Consider the following 26,607-nt stretch of genomic DNA (forward strand, 5'->3'; position numbering starts at 1 on the left):
TCTTTGCCCCCCCCTTATTTTGCCTTTTCATCTCTTCTCCTTTCAATTCCATTAAGCTTCATTGTACAATAATGTATCGCAGTGGACTTTTTTCAATTATGTTTTTGATTTTTTCCTCCTTGTTACTATAAAACTCCAGATGTTTTGAGACTTCATGGTTCTCTGGATTATTTTTTCCTTTATTTTAATCTTCTTTTGTAACATGCCACACATGTGGTATTTTGGCCTTTTAAGATGCTAGGCTATGCTAATCAGCCATAAGTTTTGGGGTAGGATTTTCTTTTTCTTTTTTATAATTACTTTTCCCCCTTCTTTTTGCTGTTGTCTCTTTAATTATTTTCTTTTTTCTATTTGTTTTCTTTTTTGTTACCCCAACTGGTTAGTCCACATCAATCGTAATGGATTCTCCCTTTGCTCTGAGGCTGCATTCTTTATGTTAAGCAAATTCATTCTTCACTCCAAACTTTCAAACTCTCATACCTGTAAGGGGATTATGAGCACCTTTCTCACCTTGCTTGTCAGGATGGAACTGTTTGCACTGAAATTGGCCTCTCCAGACCAAGAGCACAAACTATTCTTTAAAGATGGAGATGGGTGCAAATAGATTCTACTTTAGATGCAAACTGGAATGGAAATGTTTCCTTGGAAATTAAGACAATGAGTTACTGATCCAGAGAAACAAGTTTTTGAAGTACATGTAGGAAATGATACTTTTTATTAAAAAAATCTAAAAGCACCGGAGGGAAGCATTTTAATTTATTTGTGGTTCTTTGCTGGCATGGATGGAGAGGGTTTTTAACTTATTTTGTTCAATCTTAATTTTGTCCCCAAAACAAGCAGATCTGGCTTCAGATATTAGAACAGCAAATCTTGGATTGTGTGCTGTCCTTTAATTTCAAATAGCTTGTAAGCTATTCAGAAAATCCCAAATAAAGAATCGTTTACCAGTTACATCTGAGGAAATAAAGGGGCTGACGTGGGGTGTCTTCTTTGCTTATTACATGACCCTATGAATTTTGCGTTTTGTTCTTTAAAATGTTGCCTCATGTAATGTTATTTTTGCCTGCAAGCCATAATACTGCATTCAGTCCAACTGTAATGAGGTTTCAGAAAAATTGTTTGCTTTCCAAATGACATATTTAGCAAAACCTTATGGCAAAATCTGTGGCTGTCAAGCTGCTGATAGTAAAAAATTCCCAACTTTCCTGGTTCATTCTCATATGTTGTAGCAAACAAATGCAACAACCCCTGTTTTGACAAATGTTTATACTTCTTCTTGATTAAAGAAGAATTACTAAAAAGAGTTTTAATACTAGAATTTGGGTCTTGTGAAGAGGATAGGATGCTCTGATAGTTTCCCAGATATTTTGGGTTTGCTGGAAAACGTATGGAAAGCTCTGCTTGCTTCCTGGAGTGCGTGACCTACTGGCGCTAGAAGAAATAAATGTGTGACTGTTCCAGTGCTGGAAGGAACATTTGCCCTGTGCAGGGGATGCTGGCAGGCAGGTGGCAGGGTCTGCAGTCAGAGGGGTCTCTTTGTGTGGGAATCACCTCGTGGGCTGAGCCAGACCTGCTCACTCTCGAAACCGCGTGACTTAAAGGAGTCCTCCGTGGGCCAGGTGTGCATTCCTCATGGATCCATCGCTCCTGCTACTGCCCAAGGGGGCTCAGGGGCTTAGAAAATTCATAAAATGGAAATAAAAGGGACAGCCCAAAGTCTTACTTGAGTTGGAGATGTTCAGACACCTCCTCCAGGGATTCTCAGTATTTCCCAGTTTCATGGTAATTAGGAAATACACAATCTGTCTAACAGCATAAAGAAAAATTAACTATTTATTGGTGGACAGTGTGTGGATGTCAAATGGTTGGCCACAAGTGCCCTAAACCCCAACGATGTGAAGGATGTATTGCATTTGTACTGTGGCTCACTCTTCTTTCTTCTTCCTGTTCTGAACCTTTTAAGCTTTTCTTCTCTTACACGCTAGCAGCTGTACAACACTCTGGCTAAAGCCCCAGATGCTTTTTTTAAAGACAGATAATTAAAAGTACAAGCATTTTTGCCCAGGACTCAAATGAAAAAGCATGTAGTGTCACTTTGTAAAGATAAATTGTTCAGGCTTCAGAAATAAAATCAAACCCAGAAATTGGCAGGTCTTTTTATGTTACAGTTACCTTCCACTGTATTATAATCACAAAGGGGAAAAAAACCCAGCTTCAACAATTTAAATCAGTAAGTTTGAATCTGGCTAAAGAAATTGGGATTCTTTAGGATGTTAAAGTCTCTTTCCTATGGGTGACTTGTTACACACTCAGATAGTTCTGTTGAGTTTAATAAAACTCCTTGCGTGAGCCATGTTGCTCATGCACAAGTATTTGCAGGATCAGGGCTTTACATTGTAGCTACAACAGCAAATTAAACATTAATCTAATCAGGAGCTAGCTGGGAAAAACAAAGCACCAAAACAGATACTTTGATTGTGGTGTGGGGTGGAACAACTCAAGTGTTTTAAGTTCCTGAGGTTCATAACTGTTCAGAGCCCTGTGTGCTTCCAGCCATGGCCCCAACATTGGCCTCAGTGTGCTGTTAAACATTGATGCTATTTAAAGAGCGGTGTGGCTGTTTCCTCCCCTCCAGAAGGGATACGCAGCCTCACAGGATCCTTTTTCTCATAGCATGTTTCTCAGTAAAATTTTCCCAATTTTGTAATCAGTTGGGAAGAAAGAACATTTCACAATGTTCGTAAGGCTCGTGGATGTTTTGACCAGACATCAGATTTCCTATTGATAGCATTAAATGCTTTGGAATGAAATGTTTTGGGTTTTCCATCTGTAGGCTGTCTGAGATGTCAGCAGCCAATATGACCTGCTCTTTCCCTTTTAGGTCTATAAATAAAAGGCAGCTTGTTTAACTGATCTTGCAGCAGAGAGTAGAGGTGTATATTAATGAGCTTGCTCTAATGGCACACTGGACCTATTTAGCACTACGACTGTGAAGGCTTCTCTTTTTCAGTCATAACTCATTTCCTATGAAAATGTCAGTTACTGCTTCACCCTATGGTCTGAGCTGGTTAGTTTATAGTTTATTTCTTCTGATCTGTGCCACTGACAGATATGCTAGACATGACCGTGATTAAATAGGCTCATGAAAATGGTAAACATTTGATAATATAAACCCCCTTGGGAACATGCTGTTATTTCTGTGTGGCAGCATTCTCAGGTGCATTCAAAGTATAATCTGGAAGCAAAGAAAAAACATTTTAAGCAATTACAGTTATTAGATTAAACTGCTTTGTTGGGAAAATGGTGATGTGTTTAGATCACTGTGAGATAATTCTGTGTTTTTATAAATGTGGCTTTTGGATACGTGATATTGCAACAGCGACACTGCAGTGAGATTTTAGTGTGAAATAAAGATAACATATGTATTTCCATATGGTAACAAAATAGTTCAGTCCCAGAAACTTCTACAAGGTATTTTTTCCTGGTAGAAGCCCTGTTCTGAAAGCAGCACTGGTTATAAAACCCAGTAACTGCATTGTGTTCTTCCCATAATCACGTGGCATTGTTTTGTGTCTGTGCTTGGGTGTGTGCACCATTAACGATCTCACAGCAAAGACAAAAGTAGTAATTGCAATATAATTATTATTTTTATTGATCAAACTTGTTTAAGAGCTCTGTTGACATTTACAGACTTTGAGGATCATGCAGCATTTGTTACACTTATCCCAGGCATCAAACGTCCACAAAATGTTTAGGATTGTAGGATTAAGCAGTGACAGATTGGGGCCAGATGTCTGGGAGATCCCATAAGTGGCCTTCTCAGTTGATAAAATAGCTCTTGCCATCCTGAAGCCCTTTCAAAACTGAACATTTGTTCTTTGTAGTCGAAGCTGAGACACTTGTGGATGGCTGGATCTTCCTGGAGGGTATTGAAGAAGGAGAATGAGTACCCCATTTTTCCTAGAGTAGTTTTATCTAGTATAAATGTAAATGGAAACACACTCCAAGTAGTAAGAGTAGGTGGAAGGGTGAAAAGGGTTGGTGAGTAGCAGTTAAACCCAAGAACTACCTTACAAAGTTGTCTTAACAACAGCAGCCCAGTTGTAGTTGTTGCACCGCTTCAGGGAAGCTGTTTCCATATGTGGATTTCAGCAGGGACAAACTGGGAGAGATACAGTCAGCAGATCCAGGAATCAGGGAGCTGGTAAAGGTGTCCTTCAAAGTGCAGCTCTTCCTGCAGCTCGGAGTAGATTCTCAGCCCCACCCTGCTCAGCACTTTGCACCAGCTCCATTCCTCCCTTCCTTTGAGACCTTTCATCTTCAGCTTCCTCTCTTCTCATCACTTGTGGCAAGGTTCTTGTCTCCTCTGCTTTCCTCCTGAATGGAATTCCTGTTTCACCAACAGCCTTGAAAATCTGAGTACTGCAGTCACATCATTCTCTTTGCTGGTGTATTTTTCCACCTGCCATGTTTATCCTGAGTTTATCACTGCATTGGGACCATCCCACTGTCTGCTACCCACTTTAACAGAGCTGGGTAATACAAATAATGTGAATTAGAAAATAATAGCATAAATAAGAAAAGCTCTGAATGTCCAAGCATATGTGGTGATGGAGAACCTTACTGCTGAAGGCATTGGACATGCTTACCAAGAGAATGCAGCTGAGCACAGAAGAAGGGTCTGTAAATCAGCCCATATTTGTTTGAGTGTTGCTGCTTTCACTGCAGCTCTGAGCATTTCTGGTAGGGCCTGCTCCTTCTCTCCCTGAGGTGTCGATCCAGCAAACTCTTATACATATGTGCTTTCATGTGTTTTAGATTAAGCCTGTGTTTAGATGTTTTAGGACATTTGCTGTTGGAATTTTTGCTACTGACATCAATGAGAGTGGAGCTGGACCTTTCATGAGTCTGGATTATTCTGCATATCTTGCTAGTTTGCACTGGGCTCTGGGAATGGAACCGAAGACTGGTAATCCAATAGAAAAACATTCTGAGGGTCAAGATCTTTCTCTCTAAATTGGAGAGATGGATTTGATGGCTGGAGTGCTCAGTGAAGGAGGAATGATGGTGACAAACAGAGTGGTGGGAGACTCAGTGTTCAGATGGGACATGGGTGACAGGTGGTGTCCCTTGGGGGTCCCTAGTGGGACCAAGTGCAGTTCAGCAAATTCACGGGTGACACCAAGCTGAGTGGTGCAGTTGACACTCCTGAAGGATGGGGTGGCATCCAGAGGGACATGGACAAGCTCCAGAAGTGGCCCGTGGGGTTTCAACAAGGCCAAGTCCAGGGTCCTGCAGCTGGTTCAGGGCAACCCCTGGTGTGAACATAGGCTGGGGGATGAACGAGCACAAAAATGCTCCAAGGGATAGAACACTTCTTCTGAGAAGAAAGGCTGAGAGAGTTGGGCTTGTTCAGCCTGGAAAAGGTCCCAGGGAGACTTAGAGCAGCCTTTCAGTGCTTGAAGGGGACCTGGAAGAGAGATGAAAGGGATAATACTTCAAAGGGATGCCACACTATGAGTACACTAATCAAAGGAGGTTGGAAAGGAGGAAGATTGGGAACAAAAAGGAAAAAAGTGATCTTTAGGACCTCAGAACATTCACTCAGCTTTATGGAATGTCCTATGAGAAGTATGAATTTGCTGAACTGCTCTATTTTTGTAGACTTCAGCATTTTTGCACAATTCAAATTGCTCCATCCTGAATCTTAGTCAGATTTTTTGTGATGATTGTGAAGAAAGTTTGTTTCTTTTGAAGCCTTGGTAGCTTTGGTCACTTCCAAACCCCCCTGCCTCCTTGCACCAGCTCAAGTGTTCAGAGGTGGGTCATGGCCAAACAAAGCTTCTGAACTCATAAACTGCATGTCTGTAGGTGATTTTGTGGATCTGACACCATGGCTGTGATGGGAAAAGATGGAAAATGTATCCACATCAGATAGTTGTCTGTACACATACCCAGTATGCCATTCACACAGGTTACTGCTCAGGGCACTGAAATATTTATGGCAGTAAGGGCCACATTGATCCTTTGATGTGTGAGTGGCTGGGACAGGCAGAGAAGTGCCAGAAGCCCCTCTGCCTGTCATGTGCAGAGCTGATCTGCATCCAGTGCCAGGACACAGCCTGCAAGGTGAAGTGCTGGCTCGAGAATCACTGTGGTTGCTGTGCTGAGGTATTTACAAAACACCCTGGGATGAGCAGGATGTGCTGGGCCTTTCTCCCTCCCCTTTGGCAGGAGATCAGGTGCCTGCAGGTTGTAGCACCTTCAGTGCTCCTCCATCTGCAGCTGCTCTCCCTTCCCATCTCTCCCCCTGCACTGCTGGATGCCACAGCCAGTCTGCAGTTTGCATGCCCAGATGTGTGTCAGAGGTGTGTGTGACAAGCAAGGTGGTGATGTCTGTGATGACATCCGAGGAGCCACAGGTTCCTGGAAAGCTGCTGAACAAAATCTTGACTCAGCAAAAGGAAGTGACAAAGCATTTTCTGATTTTGTGAGAGTCAGGATTTCACTATTTATGAACAAGAATCAAAGAAAAAGTTGTGGCTTCTAGAAACAGTGGTTGGAACAGGTTGCTCAGAGAAGCTGTGGCTGCCCCATCCCTGGAATTGCTCAAGGCTAGGCTGGACAGAGCTTGGAGCAACCTGGGATAGTGGAAGGTATCCCTTGCCCACGGCAGGGCTTGGAACTAGGACCCTTAAGGTTCCTTCCAACCCAAAGCATTCTATGAAGATACACCTGCTATATTTCGGAACTGCTCTTAGTTCTGGAAGGTGGACTGGGTTGTGTTTCTCAAATACATTCCTTGAGATCACAAATCCTTGAGGAACCAGTTTTTTATCTGTGTAGAGACATCAGAAGATGTGCAGTGCCATGAAACAGCAATATGTGCAGAGTGGGCAAAGAATATGCATTCCATGACTTCAGTATTTGCATTCAAGTATTTGAACATGTGCAAGTATCTGAGTGCATTTTGTGGCTGTGCAGGTGCACGAATGTGCACACCACAAGTATTTGTGCTCACCTGGGAGAGTTCCCATCCTACAGACAGTGCCTCCATTGCCTGTTGTCTGTTACACTGAAACTTAGCACTGAGCAATGCAAAACACCCTTCCCTTGGCCTAGTAGCTGGCAATTTTACTTATATATTTATTCAGATTGAATTTGAAACAGTGACTTCTGTTATGAAGGCTGAGCAGTGTTTTATTGCTGAGCTCCCTAATGAAAGGTGTGCTTAAGAAGTCAGAATTGCTCAGGTTACTGGTTGTATAAATGCTGAGAACAGCTCTGAATGATAGAGCTAGTAAAGAAAAGGGTGCAGAATAACAGCAGAGTTCCTTTGGATTGATCTTCAAATGGATCAGGTCTTCCTGTAATAGTCTGTGCTCATCTGCTCCAGTGTATAATATTTCAGACACCTGAAACCCAGTTCTAACCTGCCAGCTTCTCTTACTCTCTGTCTGTAGCAGCTGATTGTTATTGCCCACAGTGGCTCCTGTGCCAGTTAACATCTCAGAGGACTCCTCAGAACACTTGTTCTTTCTTTAAATTTTCTGCTCTGACTCCGTGTCTTCAAGAGTTCAGCTCAGACAGAATGTGTGAGATATTTATAACCCTTGTATTATTACTGAGCTGCACAGCGTGTCTTTGGTGACAGATTAAATGAACAGCACAATATGTTGTGTTTCATCCATAAATTTCAACAGGTGTTTGAATGTTGGTTGATTTATTGCATGTCCAACTTGGTTCTTACACTGTTCTCATTGTGGCTGCACATGGTTTATTTAATAGAACCTTACAATGAATTTTTTTATGACGTTTTTCAGTTTGAAGGGTGCAACAAGGCATTTTCTAGGCTTGAGAACCTCAAGATCCACCTCCGGAGTCATACTGGGGAGAAGCCATACCTGTGCCAGCATCCTGGCTGCCAGAAAGCTTTCAGCAACTCCAGCGACCGGGCAAAGCACCAGCGGACACACCTGGACACCGTAAGCACGATTCCATAGCGGGAGCTGCCCCGAGTGTTCCAGTGCTCCCAGTCCACAGTCGGTTCTGCTGCTGCAGGGGGACTTGGCCTTTTCACTAGGAGAGTCTTAGAAAACTCAGCTAGGAGCAAGTGTGTTTGCTTTTGAACTGGATGTGCTTTGAGAAATGAAAAAGTCTTGATCACAGAGAGGCAATTATGTTGTGTTACTCATGCTGAGGAGTGATTACACAGGAGTGAGTTACTCAGCAAACTCTGCCATTGTTCCTGTTCCAGGAAGAGGAGGCAGCAGCTCAATAAGGTGTAGCTGAGTCACTGCTGCTGCACCAAATGTGTGTCATTGTCTCACTTCCTGTCCCCTTCAGTGAGTGCTCTGAGTGAATGCAAAAGCTGTTCAGACATCTCAGTGGAAGGTAAATGCCCCTCAGTTTTGGACAGTAATTTTGTAAAAAGTGAAAATAAATCTGTCTCATAACTCTATGGGATCAGTTAAGTACCCTCCATCAGAATTAACTGTGAGAAACACACTCTTTCACTCTCTACAGTTGGTGGATTTGGCTTGACTGCAGCTCTTCTCCCTTGTCTCACAGAGAGGACGGGAGCCTGTCAAGTGTCTTGGGCTCTACTGATCGTGGGGAAAGAAAGCAATGAGTCAGCTCTGCAGGCCAGTCATGTCCTCAGCATAGAGCTTGTAAAGAATAACAGGCAGAGTTGTTCCTTTGTCTTTTTCAAAGAAGTGAATATATGGTTTAGTTTGGCCAAGTGTTTATGGGGCAGAACTTTTGAGTTTAATTGATATTTACTTTTTAAGCAGTTACACATTTCAGACAGTGCAGCATTAAGGAATGTCTAGTGTACATTATGCCTTGCAAAAACAAACAAGTAAGAGAAGCAAGTCAGTCACATTTTCCAAACCAGAGCACACTTAAAATAACAATGTTTTATTTATTTGAAAGTCAACCTGAGATATTTGAATTTGTAATTTGTATCTCTTTTGAAAGTGGATATACTAAATTGCATGTCGTTTTTTAATTTAATTGCCTGAATCTAATAGATATATTTTTTATTAGCCAAACTCACAAATTGAATGCCACCTATTAGTTTTAAGAGAGAACTGACATGGTTACTAAAATGAGCACAAATTCTTTGTATGTGTTGTCTGTGCAATATTGAAGACAAATGTCTTAACTTTCTATTTTCTTCTCTTCTCCCTTTATCTCTGTCTTTATTATCTGAAATGCTCATAAATCAGGAAAAAGGTACAGTAATAATTTTCTAATAACTTTCTTAAATATCTAAAAACATCCTCCATGCAATTTCACTGCAGGTTCTCTAAAACTGTTTCAGTAGTCCTGCACACAGTAACTGAGTTCCACTTACCTGATTTAATTGAAGCCCTGTGGTTTAAGCTCACTGAATTGTGGGCTTATGTGAACATGAAAAATAGCAGAGCTACAGGATGGTGCTGCTGCACCAAACAACTGCCTGGAATGTCAGAGCAAACAGCCATGAACCTTTGTAAGGTGATCACATTCTCATCTAGTCTCCCTATGACTGAGTTGAATGATTTTATCACTAATTTGAATGACATCAGTGATTTGAAAAATACTCTGCTAGTTTTTCTGCCAAGGGATTTGTTAAAGTTTTCCATAGCTTTTCCTCAGGTGTCAGTTCTCTGTGTTCCAGACACTCTCAATAAATCTCCTTTGCCCTGTAACTTTCTGGGTAGGTGCTGTGTTAGCCTGTAAGGTCATGAATTGGTGAATGATTCTATTATTCCTTCAGAAATTTCCTGCTGGCTGGACAGAGCAGCAATACTTATCCTCTGGAGGTACTTACAAAGAAAGGGGGTTTATATAGGCTGCTTTTTCCTTACTGAGTGCATTTGGAATTGGTTTTAAAGCTTCTCAATGTAGGTCACTCCACCATTTATCTTCTCCAAAGGAGAATCTGTAAATCATTTCACTTACTGGTGTATGCTAGTTTGATGGAATCCCCACTAAATCATCTGGAAGTGGATCCTTCTCCTGGGCAGGAGCAGAACAAAGGGAACCTGTCTGTCCTTGTGGTAAAAAGGGCACATCAGCACTCCTCCAGGAGCAGAGCAACTGGGTTTACAGGACCTCACAGTCACTTCTCCCAAAACTGGTGGGATTTTTTCCCTTCTGTGCATCCTCCTTCCCAAACCAAGGGGATTAAAGAATGTGACATCGAGGTCATGGCAAACCAGTTTTCTACCTTTGAGAAGACACCAAAAGCATTTGCTAGTCCGAGTGAGAAGGCTGAGGTAATGATGATAGATGAGGCAAGAAAACAGAAGACAAAAGAATGTTCCATTCAACTTGAAAGCTTTGTGAGCTGTGCCATGCAGCACTACTTTGCTGGCATTTAAGACAATGGTCACTTAATAAAAAGTGCCTTTGCTCATTTTGGCAATTGCACCTTCATTTGGAGTTTGTTCTGTAACCCTGAGATAGTGTTCCGTTTGTTAGGAACAGGCATAGCCACAAAAAGAATTTGGTGAGGATTTCAGTCACTGGGAAGGTCCCCTCTGAGCCTCCTTTTCTGCAGGCTGACCCCCCCAACTCCCTCAGCCACTCCTTGTTCTCCAGACTGTTCCCCAACTCTATTGCCCTTCTCTGGACATGCTCCAGCCCCTCAATGCTTTTCCTGTCATGAGAGGCCCAAAGCTGCACCCAGGATTCAAGGTGGGGTCTCACCAGTGCCCAGCAATCCTTGTAACATTTATGTAAATCAGAACTCAAAACCAGAATGTCTGTCTTAATAATTATTCTGGGTGATGCCATGATAATTTTGCTTGCTGTAAAGGCTAGGGAATAAAGAAATGCTCTCAAAACCCATTCAGTTCTACCTCACTAGCATTTAGCTCAGCCCACTGAACCATATCCAGTGTGCCAGTGCAGAATCACTTGTGTTTGCATCGTGCCTGATTGGTGAGCTCAGAGGAGACAGAGCCAACGTGGGCCCAGCAAAGAGAGGGACCAGCTCAGGTTCAGCTCTGTGTGTGCTCCCTGTGCTGGCTGGGGCGGGCACAGGGGTGTGACATCTGTCCCACACTGTGTGTGCCCCTCTTGGGGCGGGCACAGGGGTGTGACATCTGTCCCACGCTGTGTGTGCCCCTCTTGGGGTGGGCACAGGGGTGTGACATCTGTCCCACACTGTGTGTGTCCATCCTGGGGCGGGCACAGGGGTGTGACATCTGTCCCACGCTGTGTGTCCATCCTGGGGCAGGCACAGGGGTGTGACATCTGTCCCACGCTGTGTGTCCCTCCTGGGGCGGGCACAGGGGTGTGACAGTGTCCCTTTGCTCCTCCCCAGAAGCCCTACGCCTGCCAGATTCCCGGCTGCTCCAAGCGCTACACCGACCCCAGCTCCCTGCGCAAGCACGTCAAGGCTCACTCGGCCAAAGAGCAGCAGGTGCGTAAGAAGGTAAGAGCAGGCAAGGAGTGGCACATCCTCAGAGCTCCTCAATGCAGTCATTTTTCATTTACCTTTAATTTATATATTTTCAGATGAGTTTTTCAGCAATATCACAGAAGAAAACTTAAATGGAGCTGATTTTCCTGGTTTTTAATCACTCTTGTTAAGCAAACCACCTTATATATATGTGTACTTTCAAAGGCTGCCACTCTCTAAGTTCAGTTTGCCCCACACTTTCTGTCCAAGCATTTACTTTGCTGTTCATCTTTCACACACAAGCCCAAATTGTGCTGTCATTCACATAAAATGTCCATGCACTGAGTCTCTGCAATCAGCACTAACTGATGGTATTTACTGAAGTACATGTTGGCAGATCATCTAAAACACAAATGAAACTAAGCCAGAATACAGTTGAAATGTAGGAAAAGAGGACTTGGAATACAAGAGATGTCCTTGTGTCAGCCATGCCCTCTTCTCTCCTCCTGTAGAGTTTTCAGCAGTTGGAACATAGAGTCCCCTTTCCCAGGACAGCTGTGTGTCCCCAAATTCTCCCTGTAGCCCTTCTCTCTGCCAGATGTGTGCAGTCTGAGTAGCAGTTCCCAGCACATCAGTGACCAGAGCTCTGTGTGCTGTGTCAGATACTCATGGATCACTCATTGCATGGTGAGCTTTGTGCCTGGGAGAGACACAGCCCCAGCACCATCCAGGTGTCCATGGAATCAAGTCTGTGCACATATCAGCTCCACTCAAAAGTTTTATCTAGCCTGTTTTCCATCCCAGTTTTGTATTACCAGGCCTTGTGGCTTCCCTGCAGCTCTCAGCTTTAGAAGGTTCCACAGTATGTGCTCTGCATGTATGTCCCACAGATCACAAAATTCCCAACACGTCCCTAGATTAACCTTTATCTTGTAATTAGAGTAAGAGTCAGAAGGCCACAGCAGTAGTTGGCCACAAAAAGAGAGTGACTGTGACACTAGAGTCTTCTGCAATTGCAAGATCTTTGCAACAGGAAGGTTTCTTCCATGAAATTCTCAGCACATTGTGGAAAGCAACTGTGCTCCCTAATCCAAAAAAGAGAACTTCCCCATTTTTCCTTCCTGTGGTTTCTGGCATACTTCAGAGAAACAAGAAGGGAATTACTTCCTGACACCAAACCTGAGTGTCATTTGTTCAGCTCTTTGTACTGAGCTGAATGCATTAACATGTCACCATCCTTTACATCTAGGGACAGTCCCCACTGTTACACCTTGGCACCTCCTGAGGCCTCGTTCCATTCCTGCAGAGCAAGGTGGGGAAAAAACTCCAGATCCAAACTTTGTGTGAGAGGGCACAAAGTACTTCCTGCACCAGCAGCAGGAGGCCTGAAGCACAGAATCAATCCAGGACAAATTTGTTAACAGCAGCTACAAACTCAGGCTGCTTGGATGCACCAAGACATCAATATCCAGAGTTTCATATCACTTAATCTCCTGCCTTGAGGAATTTTCCTGTGAGCATGTACACAGCCTCGTATAGACTTATCAAATCTATCTTAAAATAATGTTAGTAACTAGCCTCCCACACCTTATTTGGTAGACCAGTCTAAATCTGCACTCCTCCAGTGGTTTGAAATCATCTTCAGATTTCCTGTCTCATTTGTCCATGATAACTTTATGAATACTTGATCCTGTGACTTTTTTTCCTTAAATGAAAAGGCACCTGAAAAAGCAGCAGATTTTTGTGTTTTGGTCAGGCTCTCTTAAAAAGGATCAAAGCAAACCTGGCTGATAAAGAAACAAGAACCCCCCCAAGTATTTCACTTAAATATATTAAAAAAACCCAACACCTTTCACAACTAAGTAACTCCCAGTGTTACTGAACAGCCTACTTAGGGTTTCAGATGTAGGAAAAAAGGGAAAAGACTGTTTATACTCACTTGCTCCTTTTTGGTTATAACTCAGCAAAGGCAGTTGTCTGTTGGTATCAACTTCCCAAGAGTTCTGAGTGGAAATGACCTAGCCAAGAAAGAAAAATTAACAAGCTGTTCTGCCAACATGTCTTGGTTGAGACATGCTACCAGAATGTGCCATCTCTGATACAAAACAAAATGCCTGAGCTTAGACTTGTATCAAAGGAATCCTGAGCACTTAGTTCATAGCTTAGAGGATTAGTGCAGTGGTGATATTTGGTTGTTCTGAAAGGCTTTACAGAAACAAAACAGGAGAAAGTTAGCTGTTAATTTAGTAGTAGTTTAATTGGCTGCAGATGCACTTGTGATCCAAATGTCAGATGTTTATCTCGAACCCACAAATGGCTGCAGAGCAGAATTCTGAGAAGGTTTGCCTGGGCCCTTTATTTAGAATACCCAAGCCCAGGGGAGATGGGTATGTGAGGCTGTACCCATAAGGACAATAACTATTTATTAATGGCTGTAGAATACGATGGCTGTTTGTGTAATGCGATCACTCTGTTATGACAAAAGCTTGGCAGCATCAGGATGTTTGAAAGAGAATTAGAAATGCTTTTCTTTCTTAATTCTCCTCTCCTGCTGTTTTTAATATGATCGACATTGTGGTTTTTGAGAGTTTGCTTCAGAGCCTTTTGCCAGAGCTTTCATTTCCATGGAGCAGAGCTGACACGTGAGTGGTACCTCGTCCCCAGCACCGACAGCCTCGCTCTGCCACTTCCAATCTGATCAGCACAAACGCTTTTCTTTCCCTATCAAATGCCTTTCCAAGGGTCACAGTTACAGGGTGATGCAAACCTTTTGCCACAGAATCCAAGGAACTACAGAAAGCCTGAAAATGTGCAGTTCAATTACTCGGGAAGGTTTGAAGGAACACAGGGTACATTATTTTTTGAAGCAAACTGGTTGTTGATGTCAGATTAGCACACTTAACTTGTGCACTTCAGAAAACCAAAGTCATCTCTAATTACAAGTACCAAGTACTAGACACATTCTTAATTACACTGAGTTCCTAAGAATGGCTTTCCTTCCTTCTGTATATAACCCGTAAGGAGATATATGAAGTTAATTATAAATAATTGCTTTTACTATGTAACACAATGTTTCTTTTATCTTCCTCTTGTAGTTAAAGTCCTGTACTGATATTGAGCAAGATGTACTCAGTGAATGCTTAGCTATCCAACAGCTCCACACATCTTCACAGCACATCCTGGATGGGAAGTGTGGCAGATCTGTAGGTCCTCATGATTTAATTACAGGTAAGAATACTTCTAATTAGTGTGCTGTTAAATATGTCATACAACAGAGGATTCAAACCAGAAATAATTTGTCACCGTGGAAAGTGATAAAAACTCCAGACCAGCAAATAAGATGAAATAATTCTGTGTGTTGTTTGCTAAGGCCTTGATTTTTTTGGTTTTTCAGCATTAGTCAGAGAAATAGCTCCTGTTAATTTCATGTGAAGGGGCAGCAGCCCTTGAGAGTCTGTCTCCATCCATGTGTTCTCCTTTCAAAGTGAGCCCTGGCCTGGGCAGAGTGCAGGTGCAGGAGCTGTGCTAAGTCCAGGTGGATGCTCCGGCACAGAGTCCCACCAGGAGAGTTTTCTTCAGGAGCTGCAGGAAAGCTGAGGAGGAGGTTGAGTGTTATGATGCACTTTGGATCATAACAAAAAATACGGTGACACATGAATGGGAGAAAACTTGAATTTGAAATGCCAAACCTTCTTCTAATAATATTTACTAGTATTTAATCTTTCTTTCTGTATTTTTTTTTCATTCTTGTGGTTTGAACAAGAGTTGGTCCTTTTCAGGGACTTTAGACTCTTCTATACATTTTATAGGAAGAGAAAAAGAGGATTCCATTCCCTTCTCTGTGAAATAAGATATAGATTCACAGTTTTGAACCCCAGCAGAGGATCCTGAATCAGGGATGTGCATTTTGAGGTCCTGTGTTCAGGTGGCAGAGGGAGACACTCCCAAAGGCCAGCAGTGTAATTGTAATCTGCCTTCTGCAAGAATCTCCTTCTTCTTTTTTGATTAGTCCAAATCTTCAAAACAAAAAATGCATTTTGCTTAACATCTCCTATCCTCTTTTCTAGTTCAAGTTGCATTAAAATGTTAGCATGTAAGTGGTGAACAGAATGGAGCAGAAGGGGAAATACCCCATCATTCTGATGTACTTCCCCTGGGAGTCTGAACTCAGGGCTTACATGTGGCTCCCTGAAAAGTGGGAGAAAGCTGGAGGGATTTGGGGTTAATTTCCAGTCTCTGCCTGTGCCACCTGCTCTGGATAAGGTCTGTGAGGGCTGCAGTGGCCTGTGCTGTCCCCTTGACAGCATCATGTGGCAGGAGCAAGGCTTGGCCACCCCCTTCCAGGCAGGGCAGGAAAGAGCAGTGACATTTTCCTCAGAGCAGGCTGCACTTCAGAACCTCAGAAACAGCCTCAGATTTCAAGTGACAACAATAAAACAGGAAAAGAGTTATTAGCTCACAGATAAACAGACCATCCCTAAGCTCTCAGTGTCATTTCAGAGAATCTCTTGTGAAATGAAGGATTTTATCTGTCCATAACTCTGGCTTTGTCTGATGTGATTTCTGTGCTGATTATATCAATCCATCACCAGGATGTTGTATAAAACTGTAAATCTTCCCTGATACTTCCATCAGGGCGCTCCATATGGGACCCCATCAATGCACAGTATGAACAAGTGCCAGGGAAAAATAAATCAAGATTTGAAAGACTGCTTTGCAGTGAAACAGAAGTTGCTTCATCTTATGTGCAGTACAATCCCCAGGCAAAACTGTTCCTCTGTCACTGTTTAGGGCATATAAACCAAAGTGCTGATCCTTTCAGAATTAAGGCATGAGGACATTCCTGCTGCCACCTATAGTCTGCAGTGATTGCACATTTGCTCTTTCAAATAAGCTGAGGTAATATTTTTTGAGAAATCAGTTATAATTCTGTATGTAGGCTATACATGGATAAATATAGTGTATGATGTCCTCATGTTCCACTTGAAATATGAAAACATTCATGGTTTGGGCTTTTGAGTTTGGTTTTTGTGTTATTTTTTTCAAAGAAACCACATTATTAATGTGCAGAGCTCTGGGCTTTAGGGATCACTTGGATTCCTGGAGAATTTCAGTTTTGTCTTTCTCCAAGTTAAAGCACATTTTAAATATGTCAGGGATGAAAGCCCATCACAGAAAAAAATCTGAAATATTAAAAAGGCCCCATCCCTTGTGTCTGACTTCAAAGTAGGTAAGACAGTGAGCAGAGGAATGTTTCTGCAGTCAGAGGAACCCATTGTTTGCTGAGATCTTCCTCCTTTTTCCCTCCTCATAACTAAAATGCATCATAGCTGCACAATTTAACTCTGCCTGTGGACAAGAGCTTGTATCACTCTGGTCCCACTCAGGCATTTTCTCTGGGTTTTACTGTTGTTTGCCTGCTCTCAGCATAAAGCTGAGGGGGAGAAGGCTGCTGGTCACAGATGCTCAGGGCACTGTTTTGGCCACAGATGTTAAGGTTAAAGGCCAGGCCATCTAAAATACTGATTGATGACTTCTGTTTACAAGCTGAGATGGTCAGTGTGTGAAGAGGCCCAAGGTGCACAGGCCTGGCATGGGCTGCACTTGCAGGAGTCACTCACAGCAGCTCCAAAGGGTGACTTCAGGTACACAGAATATTAGTGCTCAGTGCTGAAAGAAATGGAAGAAAAACTGTAAAATGAAAGAAATTTTGGAAGTACTGAAAATTATACTGAGACTGGATTAGCAACTGCTCTTCCCCCCTTCCCTTGTTGGTCTGGGAGGGAGCTGGGGTGAGGCAGCACAGGGTGTGGTGGGGATGGCTTGGGGGGATGTGGGGACAAGGGACACCACGTGCCAGACTGGGTGTGAGTAGTGCTGAACAGAGATGTAGGGACAGGAGATCTCACTGATGACAAACCCTGAGAGCCTCATGCCCAGGTCCAAGCAGGGCCTTTTCCCTGAGGTGTGATCAGGAAGTCAAAAGAGAGGTCTGGGAGAGGAAGAACCCAGCTAGAAACTCCTCAGGCCCAGCAGTGAGCACTGGGTGTCCACCCCAGCAGTTCCACAGATGGGTAAATTCCTCTGCAGAGTGGTTGGGGGTGGCAGAAACTGGAGGTGCCAGGGATTCTGGTTTCTTTTGGTTTTCTGATGTGGGGGGTTTGAGTTCAGGGATCATGTGGGACTCAGCTGCTGCCCACACAGAGATGTGGGGTGGTTTTTTAAACATCTCCTTTCTCCTCTAGAGGGTTATGCTGATTGTAGGTACTCAGCTACTCTGTCTTTCTCATCCCCTCAAGGAACAGGCCAGTAGAAAACATCCTGAACATGCATGAATTGTTCAGGGGTGGGATTGAAAGATAAAACATGGAGTGGGTTTGCTGGCCACCACACTGCTAAGATGACCCTTTTTTGAGGGCTTTTGAACTTTTTGCACAAGTTCCTGCTGGGCCAGCAGTGTGGGAGCCTTAGAGCATGCACAGCCTGGTTTAGGCTCTGCAGTTTGCTCCAGGCTGTGCTGTCAGTGTACCTGAACTGGTGGTGTGGGAAATAGAGCTGAAGTGCAAAGTGACACTGAACAGTCGAGGTCAGATTTGGCTCATCCTTCAAGCCTGACATGGAATGGATGAACAGTGAGGATCTGAGGGAAGTGGAAACTGTTGTATTGTGAAATGCACTGAAGCCACCAGTGGAAAAGCATTTCCACAATGCAGCATCCTTGCTACTGACTTACTGTTACCAGAAGAGGCTTTGACAAATAAATCCTCGCATCACCTGGGAACATCTGATTTCTTAAAGCCCCTTCTGTCTGGTGTGCAGTGCAGAAAGCAAGTTGTTTTCACTGGCTGGTTGACAAATGTTCTGTCTAGCTGGAGACAGAGATGATGTGGTTCAGTTTTGTTGCTTTAGATCTGTCAGCAGCTGAGGACTCACTGTTCATGAGGGGTTTTTGACTCATCTGGAGCCCCTGACAAAGGTGGCTGGAATCTGGCCTCGGTGGTTCTGCTCCTCAGTCACACACAGAAACAGATGCTGACATTCAGATGTTGCTTCTCCACCCCAAGGGTGTCACACATTCCCCACAGCTCTGGATTTTCATGTTGCCTTCTGCTTGTTCCATGTCACTGGGAGGGTTTGGGAGGGTGCAGTCCAGAGCCCTGCCAGTGACATGGGACAGGGCCAAGCACAGCTGGCACGTGGCTCTGTCCTGGATGTGCAGCTCTGCACACACTGAGTGAGAAAGAGCAGATGAATGGTACAGGAGGAGAGATGGCAAAGACAGGCCCCAGAGGGGTCTCTGTGCTCTAGAGCTGGACACTGGGAGCTGGCAGACCTCACTTGCTGCTCACAGCCTTCAGGTCATATGTGAGTGGCACTTCTGGTCCTCATCCATGTGCACATTCCCTGGGAGGGTGGGACAGAACTGTGGCAGATGTGTCGTGGGCAAAACTTGAAGATGAGAAAGGCAGAAAAACTGGGAAGAGAAGGACAAGGACCAGACTTTTCCCAGAGCAGCATGACAGGGAGCCAGCCCTCTTCCCCTGCCATAAGGTGGCATTTGCACACTCCATGCTTGCACTCCTGTGATGTCTGTCACCAGAGAGACCTGTCTTGGTGCATGGTCACTCTTCAGAAGGGAGAAAAAAAACGTAATTCCAAAAAACTTAATTCCAGCATCTTCATCCAAGAGCCCTGGACAAAGCTTCCTCAGCAATGGGTAGGCTTGAGGGAATGGTAAGGACTTGGCTGTTGGTGCCTTGCTGCCATGGTAGAGAGGAGTCCCCAAAAATGATACACCCACACTCCTTCAGTAATTCTGTACTAGCAAACCTGTTTTCATGACCTCATTTAAAAATTCTCCTTGTTCCTCTTTGCGTTTAATTTATTGGGGTTTCCTTTGTATCATTATCTTTGTAAATGGTGTGGGATGTCCAGCAGCTTAGTAATGGAAAGTCAAATGACAGAGTTTGAAATGAACAGAAAGCCCCAGGGTGCCATGGTCTGTTTTGCTGTATGAGCTCCATCCACCGAGCAGTGCAGGTTCTCTCACAGCTATGGGAAAGGCAGGGTGGGAGTCCCACCAACTTCTCGTGGCTGTCAGGAGGGTTCTACAGCTCTGCAGAGTCCAGGAGCACCTGGGAGGGTCAGAGAGGAGACACCCTATGCCAAAGTACCATGGCCCAGCTGTGAGTGCTGCTCGGGCACAGGGGGATTCAGTGACACACAGGGCTCTGCTCTGGGGCTGTGGCTCGGGTTGGAGGGGGATAGGGAAGGAATTGGAGACTCTGCAGGTCTTATTGATGCTTCCTTGCTTATTCTGTTTTGCCATCTGCTGTGTGTTCCCAGGCATGTACAGTGGATCCAGCAGCAGCCACAACGGCCCCTCCCCAGCTGTGCTGCCACCTCCTCATGACATTCCTTCAAGGCACCTTCCCCTCGACTCCGCCCTGCCCAGCCCACATCAGCACCAGTCGCCGCTGGAGAGTGCCAGGGACGGGTATGTGTGAGATGTGAGACCTGCTGGGCCTGTGTCTGGCATCATAATGGATGATGAATTGTTTATTTTACTTTGCATGGGTGCTGTTCAAAAGAAAGCACTGGCCCAAACAAAGCCATTTTGTTTGTTTTAGAGTCATGGAATAATGTAGTTTTCACGGGACCTCAGAAGGTCATGTCATCCGTGCCCTGTGCAAAGCAGGGCAGACTTGGACACCATTATCAGGTTGTTCAGGGCCTTGTCCTTGTCTTTGACAAAACACAATGGGATTTTTTTCTTCATAGCATGCAGTTACATTTAGAGTTTAATTTTGTTTTTTAATTCTTGCTGGATGACTTCTCATAGGTTTGGACAAGCACAGAGAATTTTTCTCAGCTAACATGAGAAACCTCTCAGAGGGTAAAACCCGAACTATGACTCACTCAGGAATCAGGCTGTGTTTGCCTTTGTAAGGCTCACTCAGTGTCAGAGCCTTTCTCACTTCCTTGCTCTCTGATAAGGTTTTCTGCAATGCACCTCTGAGCAGCAGGCCAGATCCTAATCTGGGAAGAGTGTTTAATCCCACTGATTGTAGGATTGCACTGCTACAGCAGGGGTACACTTGCATGGCTGCAGGGGATGACAATTCTAAAGCACCGTGTGTCAAGGCTCTCATACCATCTCAGCAGTAAAGAATCTCTGCAAGCCACAAAACTGCTCTAACCTTTTTACTCAGATTTCTTTGGTGCCTGGCCTCATTCAATTCATACTTACAAATTCAAATTCATACTTACAGTTTAACTTCCCAGCACTTTGGATGGGGAAGGGACTCTGATTTGGTGTTACTGATGGGAATTTAAGATACAGAAAGATTAAAGGATTTTCTTTCCTTAGGAACATATTGGTGTCCTTTAGCAAATGAAGCAATTAAATGTAGAGTTTTCCCATCCCCTCCAGTGCCTGACCTTTCCCTTCTTTTATATGGTGCAAGGAAAGCCCAGAAGGATTTTAAGCAAAGGGCAGAAGGCAGAGTGTGTGTGGCATGGAAGAGGTGTGGTAAGGAAATCTACACCTGGGTGGTTGGACAACAATCTGATTGAGGAAATTCAATTAGGAGCAAACTAGTCCTTCTTATTTTCCTATTTGGGGAATGAATTCTGCAGCAAGCTGAGCCTCTGTGCCCTCTGCTCCCTCAGCCTTCTCTCCTGACCTCGGCCAGTAGCAGTACCAGTGTCCCCCTCCCAGTATGATGGATAGACTTATCCTGTCCTTGTCCCATAAAATGCCTGTGCCCCCCTTCTCCTTCCCTGCTCTGCCACATTCCCAGCCTTGCATTTCCTGTTGGCAGACTCATTCCTATGGCAGAGTTGTGGCCAACAAGAGGCACTGGAGATTACTCCAGATAAACAGGAAGTTTTCTGTAGCAGAGAAGGCAGTAGATCAAACAGGAATGGAGACAGACATTCCCAAGTGAAGGTCATCCAGAGCTGTTCTTCCCTGCAGAACAGGACTGCCTGAGCCTCTTGGAGTGGGATCCCTCCCTCTGACTGCTCCCAGTGTGCTGCTCGGCTGTTTCCTCTTGGAGTTGGTTCCTAGGGGAGTTAAGGCAAAAATCCCAACCAAGAATGAAATAAAGTAAGGATATACTATGGGAAGGATTTAGCAGGCTGTCAGGAAGGTGGATTTGTTTCTAAGGCACTTTGTGTTCTGGTGCTGCTATAAGAAATGAAAGCAAAGGCCTGAGCAGGGTGAGGGCAACAGAGAAGTTTGCAGTTTGAGGGGTCGGAAACCTCCAGATGAATTCTCATTCCCACCCCTGGTGTCTCCATTCCAGAGCACAGCACTTCCAGCAGGAGCACCGTGGGCAGTGGGCTGAGCCTCTCACTGAGCTCCTGCTGCAGACACACCAGAGATTCCATCAGAGTTGTCTCTGCCAATTCCAGCTTCAGTGCAGTTTGGATTCTTTCTCTGAGGAGACAACAGTGCTGATTTCTTATCTCAGTGCTCATGTACCTAAGTCTTTGCCCAAATATCCTGTGACAAAATGTGGAGTGAGATAACAGATTCCTAACCATGAGCCAAACGTCAGGGAATGGAGACTGGAATGTATTTCTGAATAGTTATTTTAAAACAGGGCATCCAGTTTCATGACATAGTTACTTGGAATTTTTCAGCATCTCAAATACCATTTTCTAAACTCAAAATAATCTTCATTCAGCACTGTCATTCCCAGTCCAAGATCCTTCTGCTGTATTTAATGCTTTATGCTTACATTATTCATGACTGCTGAAATGCAGCCTGTACATGACATCTTAATTGCAAGTGCAGAAATTTTGTGTGAACTAATTAATAGTCCTTGAGTTTCATTTAGCAGAGTTTTCTTTAAAGCATCCATCCGTTTAACTGGGCAAAATCACTTAACACAAAATCACTTCACGCTGGCATGGCGGGAGCCCCTGGATTCCAGGGCTGTTCCCCTTGGCCAGCTCGTGGCAGTGCCATCCCTCTGGAATGTACCTGGGGTTTGCAGTGGGAAGGGAGCCCTCCCCCTGCCTCCCTGCATGGCACTGCTGCAGCTCTCTGGGTTTGGCCTCATTGTCAGCTGTCTCAGCAGTGGGGTTTGAGCCAGGGCAGAATTCCTGCTCTGGGGATGGGGACCGTGACAAGGCTGGATCACATCGGGCAGTCTGTGGCAGGAACCAAGTGATTACTATCAAGAAATCTAATTACTGAGTCATCAAATGTGCGAGATGCCAAAAACTACACGAGGCAGAGTACAAATAGTCTACTCAAGTTTGACATGAGATTCAGAATTTGATTTAAAGGCTCTTTCTTTTTTTTTTTTTAACCAAAAAAGCCCTGTATTACACTGTCCTTTGCCAAAGTCAATACCAAGTGCAGCAGTCAATTTTCCCAAATGGTTTGCTGAGACATTTAAATAGTTTGACAAAATTATCTAATTCACTTGAAAATGTTCTAACAGAATCTGACCTCATTACCGAATGTATTTATACTGGCTTTATTCAATATGGAGCACATTTTTTCAAATTCTGGAATGAAGTGTATGCTACAGTAAAAAAATCTACTTATATTGATATTAATTTAGCTAAAAGTGGTTGGCTGAGAAATACTTCAGCATGCAGAAAATGGGCTTGGCATGCTCCAGATTAAAATGTATATTTATTTTTTATTTCAGGTAGCAAGAGTTTATTTTAGCATTTCTTGTAGCATTTGCCATGTATAATGTCAAACTGGGTTTCATTCTGCCCATTGCAAAAATAGTCTATTTTGATTTGTAGCAGAGTGAGGACAGAAAAACAGCTTTTACTATTAAATCTTGGGTGAATGTTGCACTTGGCTTGCTTTCCACTATTTTTTTAGCTGTTACTATCCAAGTCATCTAAAAACGTACTTAGTTTCATTTGTAGACCATCTCTGTAAATTGTAATTTAGAATATTCAGTGTGATAAATTATCAGCTTCAATGAAACTGATCTGACTGAAGTTAAGTGACTTTGAGTGGTGGCACCAAGTTTGGGATTTGCACCAATTTAGTGCAATGGCCCAACAAGGTCACTTTGTAGGACCCGAACAGGATCCCTGTGCGTGTGACTGAGGCTCTCTGTCACTTGTGCTGCTGTGACAAACAGCACTTCTGTTCCCCACAGGAGCTGGGGCACTGACAAATAAGGTCTTGATTGGGAGGGTGATGTGTCTCCAAGGGAAAGGAAAGGAAAACCATTTTTTTAATATTCCTGTGGTAATTTAGGTCGTTTCTGCTCTGTAAACACACCAGTAAATGAAGAAGTAGTAGGATTAAGACATCTGTGATGGGCAGAGGTGGTGATTAATGAGGACTGAGCCAAATCTGGTGAGCCTTTAATAGAAAGGGTTAGCTCTAAGCAAGGTTAGAGGGAAGGGTTCACACAACTCCCTTTGCCTGGACTTCTCCCCAGCCAACTGCAGCCAGCTCAAACCAGGGGCCAGACCCCCCTGAAGTGACACTGACCCCCACAAAAAAATCACAAGAAATGGGATTTAAGAACTATCAAGTGAAAGGAGACATTTTAATCAGGGTTCTTAAACATCAGAGTTTTTGTTTGCTCGCTTCTTAGCACCTGTTATTTCAAATACCACAGAAATACTTCAGTGTAAAGAGTTCTCTGTTAAAAACTTAGTCCTTCACTTCTTTTTATGTGAAGTAACGTGAGGTACACAGAGCCTCCCTTCTGCTCTAGCAGGGAACACCAGATTTGAAATCCCTGATATTTTTACGCTTGAAACTAAACATGCAGGATAAAATCTTGTTGGTTACACGGGGGAGATTCTTTCCTGTGCTATCTCCTTGAGCTGCCAGGATCCAGGCCAGGTAGAAAAAAAACATTTGTGCCCCTAATTCTCATTACTTTAAGAGACAATTAGGTGTCTTAGCCACTTACATCTGATTCTTATTAACCTTGTTTATTGATTAATCTTTTAAATTAGGTTTATGAGCTCATATAAATCAATGGACTGGGAATTGACACACTCTTAGGATCTTTGTAGGAAAGAAACTTTTACTAGTTTCTCTAGAAGTGCTTTGGAAAACTAAATACCTGCACAGTTTTCTAACAGACCAAGGAGATCCATCCCTCATTCTCTGTGGATTCCATTGGAGAATACTCTTCATTTATAACAGAATACACTAGTCAGTGGTTTAGTCTTCCCTTCAAAAGCACTAAAACCAGTAACAAGAAACAGATATCTCTGACAGCTGAAAACATTTTCAATGGAGGAAGCCAAGAACCCTTCATAATTTATCTCAGTGTTATGGATCTGAGCACGCAAAAGGGGCATCAGTACATCTGTCCAGAAAGAACAATGTACAGGTGCTGCACTGGGCCCCACCAAACAAAGAAAATCAGTAATTAAAAGCATCTGCTGTCAAATCCCAAGTCATTTATCTCCTTGGAGAAAATGTGATCAGAATTCATTCATAATCATGTCCAGATAGGCTCATACAGGTTCCCCCCTCCCCTTAAAGCAAAGTTAGCATTAGCACAGGCTTACTTCAACAGTTACATGCTTAAGGATTACCTGGTGCTGGATCCTGGGGTAAATACTGTTTGTCCATCAGCAGAAATAGGTGGGCACGTGTTTTCATTTGAGATTCTGAGAGGGCTGGACTGACACTCAGGATCCTGAGAGCCTCCACCAGTGCCTCTCAAAGTCAGGGCTGAGGTCCCTGCCCAGAGGAGACACTGTAAGGAAAACTGAGTGAGAAATCAGAGAGTTACAGGAGAAGGTGGGAGGTTAAAGGATATGGTCAGAGTAACTCAGAAAGCATTTAGGATTAATTCAACCAGAGCTCTTCTGCATTACATTAATGATTTTAGCCATTACTGGATTTATCTGTAGTTAAATTTACACTAAACATCTGTAAAGCTTTTTTTATCTCTTTTTGTCCAAATTTTGTTTGTAAGCAAAACTGCTGCAGTTTGATGCAAACCATATACACCAAACACAGGAGTTTATCATGGTGTAACAAATAATGAAGCTATTTTAACATCTCCCACTATTGGGTAGAGTGTTCTGCCTGGCTGACCTGAACACAGCAGACATCAGGACCTGTACAGAACCCACCTGGAAGCAGAGAATAATGACCTTAAATGACTGAAATAAGATGGATCAGTCAAGCATGCAGCACATGCCAGATAATCTGGAGTAGACAGTCTCTGTGTTTGATTACATGTCTTTCTCATTGACTTCCTGGCAATCCCTTAAACTTAAGGCACTGCCCTTTATTTAAGTATGCTTTTATATTTCTTTGACCATATTAATAAGGCTTTTCTTTCACTCCAAAATACCTTTTCCTGCTAGATTGTAAGCTAGAATAATTTTTCAAATCTCCCTCATGTAGTGACTTCCACTGCAATGATTCATCAGCTTCATTTCAGAGGTTATTAAACAAACCCTTATAAACACAAACATCCTTTGGAATGGCACAGTTCCCATAATGATCCCTGTGAGGAACTGCTCTGCAGAAGTTGCACATCTCAGGTCAGAACAATTGCAGAGATACTTATTTGACACAGAATAAGTGTGTTTGTGTGTTTTGTGAGCTTGTGTAGATGATGACACGTGTGACAAACACTGAGTTATGTTCTCTGCCCACTCAGGTGTTCACATGTGTTTGGTAGAGCAGACAGGGAACATTTCAGTATTTCAGGGAAGCCCCTCTGGGCCCAAGAGCAGGCTTACACAGAAAACCCCTGAGTGAACCAGGAGAGGACTCTTAGGGCTCCTTTGTGATTCTGAACATGAAATTGCTTTCGTATTACTGTTATTGGTATCACTAAAGATATTCTAAAGCAATTAAATGACTCTTCAGTCACATGAAAGTCCCTGTGGATAGTGTTCTCCATAATATTTATGAAGCTCCTCTTACTCCTTAGAGCTGAGCAGCTCCTGCACTTGTGGACTTGGCTCAGTGGGGGTGAGTGAAGGTGCAGAACTGGATCCAGGTAATCCAAGGCAGCATTTTGAGTGAAAATTAGTATTTTGTATTTGTCAAAAAGCCAGAAGGCTGCCATTACCCCGGCAGTACTTTCAGGATGTCACACACAGGTGTGTCACAGGCTGCAGCTGCAGCAGAGCAGGGACACAGCCTCTGGCTGTGCTCCTGGGAAAACCAGAGACAAGGTGTTGTACCTTGGGGTACCTTGGGGTACCCTGGAGTCACAGCCCTGGGACTT

At 43.6% G+C, this 26,607-nt stretch overlaps 1 protein-coding gene and 1 long non-coding RNA gene across 2 annotated transcripts in view; one reads left to right on the forward strand and one right to left on the reverse strand.

Moving 5' to 3' along the window:
- The window catches only part of GLIS1 (GLIS family zinc finger 1), a 180,739-nt gene that overhangs the window by 138,794 nt on the left and 15,338 nt on the right, over positions 1–26,607 (forward strand). Inside the window, 4 exon segments of the mRNA XM_059853785.1 lie at positions 7,824–7,985; positions 11,321–11,431; positions 14,494–14,626; positions 19,745–19,895. Of these exon segments, the coding sequence (XP_059709768.1) occupies positions 7,824–7,985; positions 11,321–11,431; positions 14,494–14,626; positions 19,745–19,895 (557 nt within the window).
- On the reverse strand, positions 3,629–25,111 carry LOC132330927 (uncharacterized). Its single transcript, XR_009487468.1, has 3 exons — positions 24,950–25,111; positions 13,338–13,416; positions 3,629–5,470 (listed from the first exon to the last, which is right to left on the reverse strand). It is a non-coding gene; the product is annotated as an uncharacterized LOC132330927 (long non-coding RNA).

The sequence above is a fragment of the Haemorhous mexicanus genome, chromosome 9 (genome assembly GCF_027477595.1).
Source record: "Haemorhous mexicanus isolate bHaeMex1 chromosome 9, bHaeMex1.pri, whole genome shotgun sequence".
Taxonomy (NCBI): domain Eukaryota; kingdom Metazoa; phylum Chordata; class Aves; order Passeriformes; family Fringillidae; genus Haemorhous; species Haemorhous mexicanus.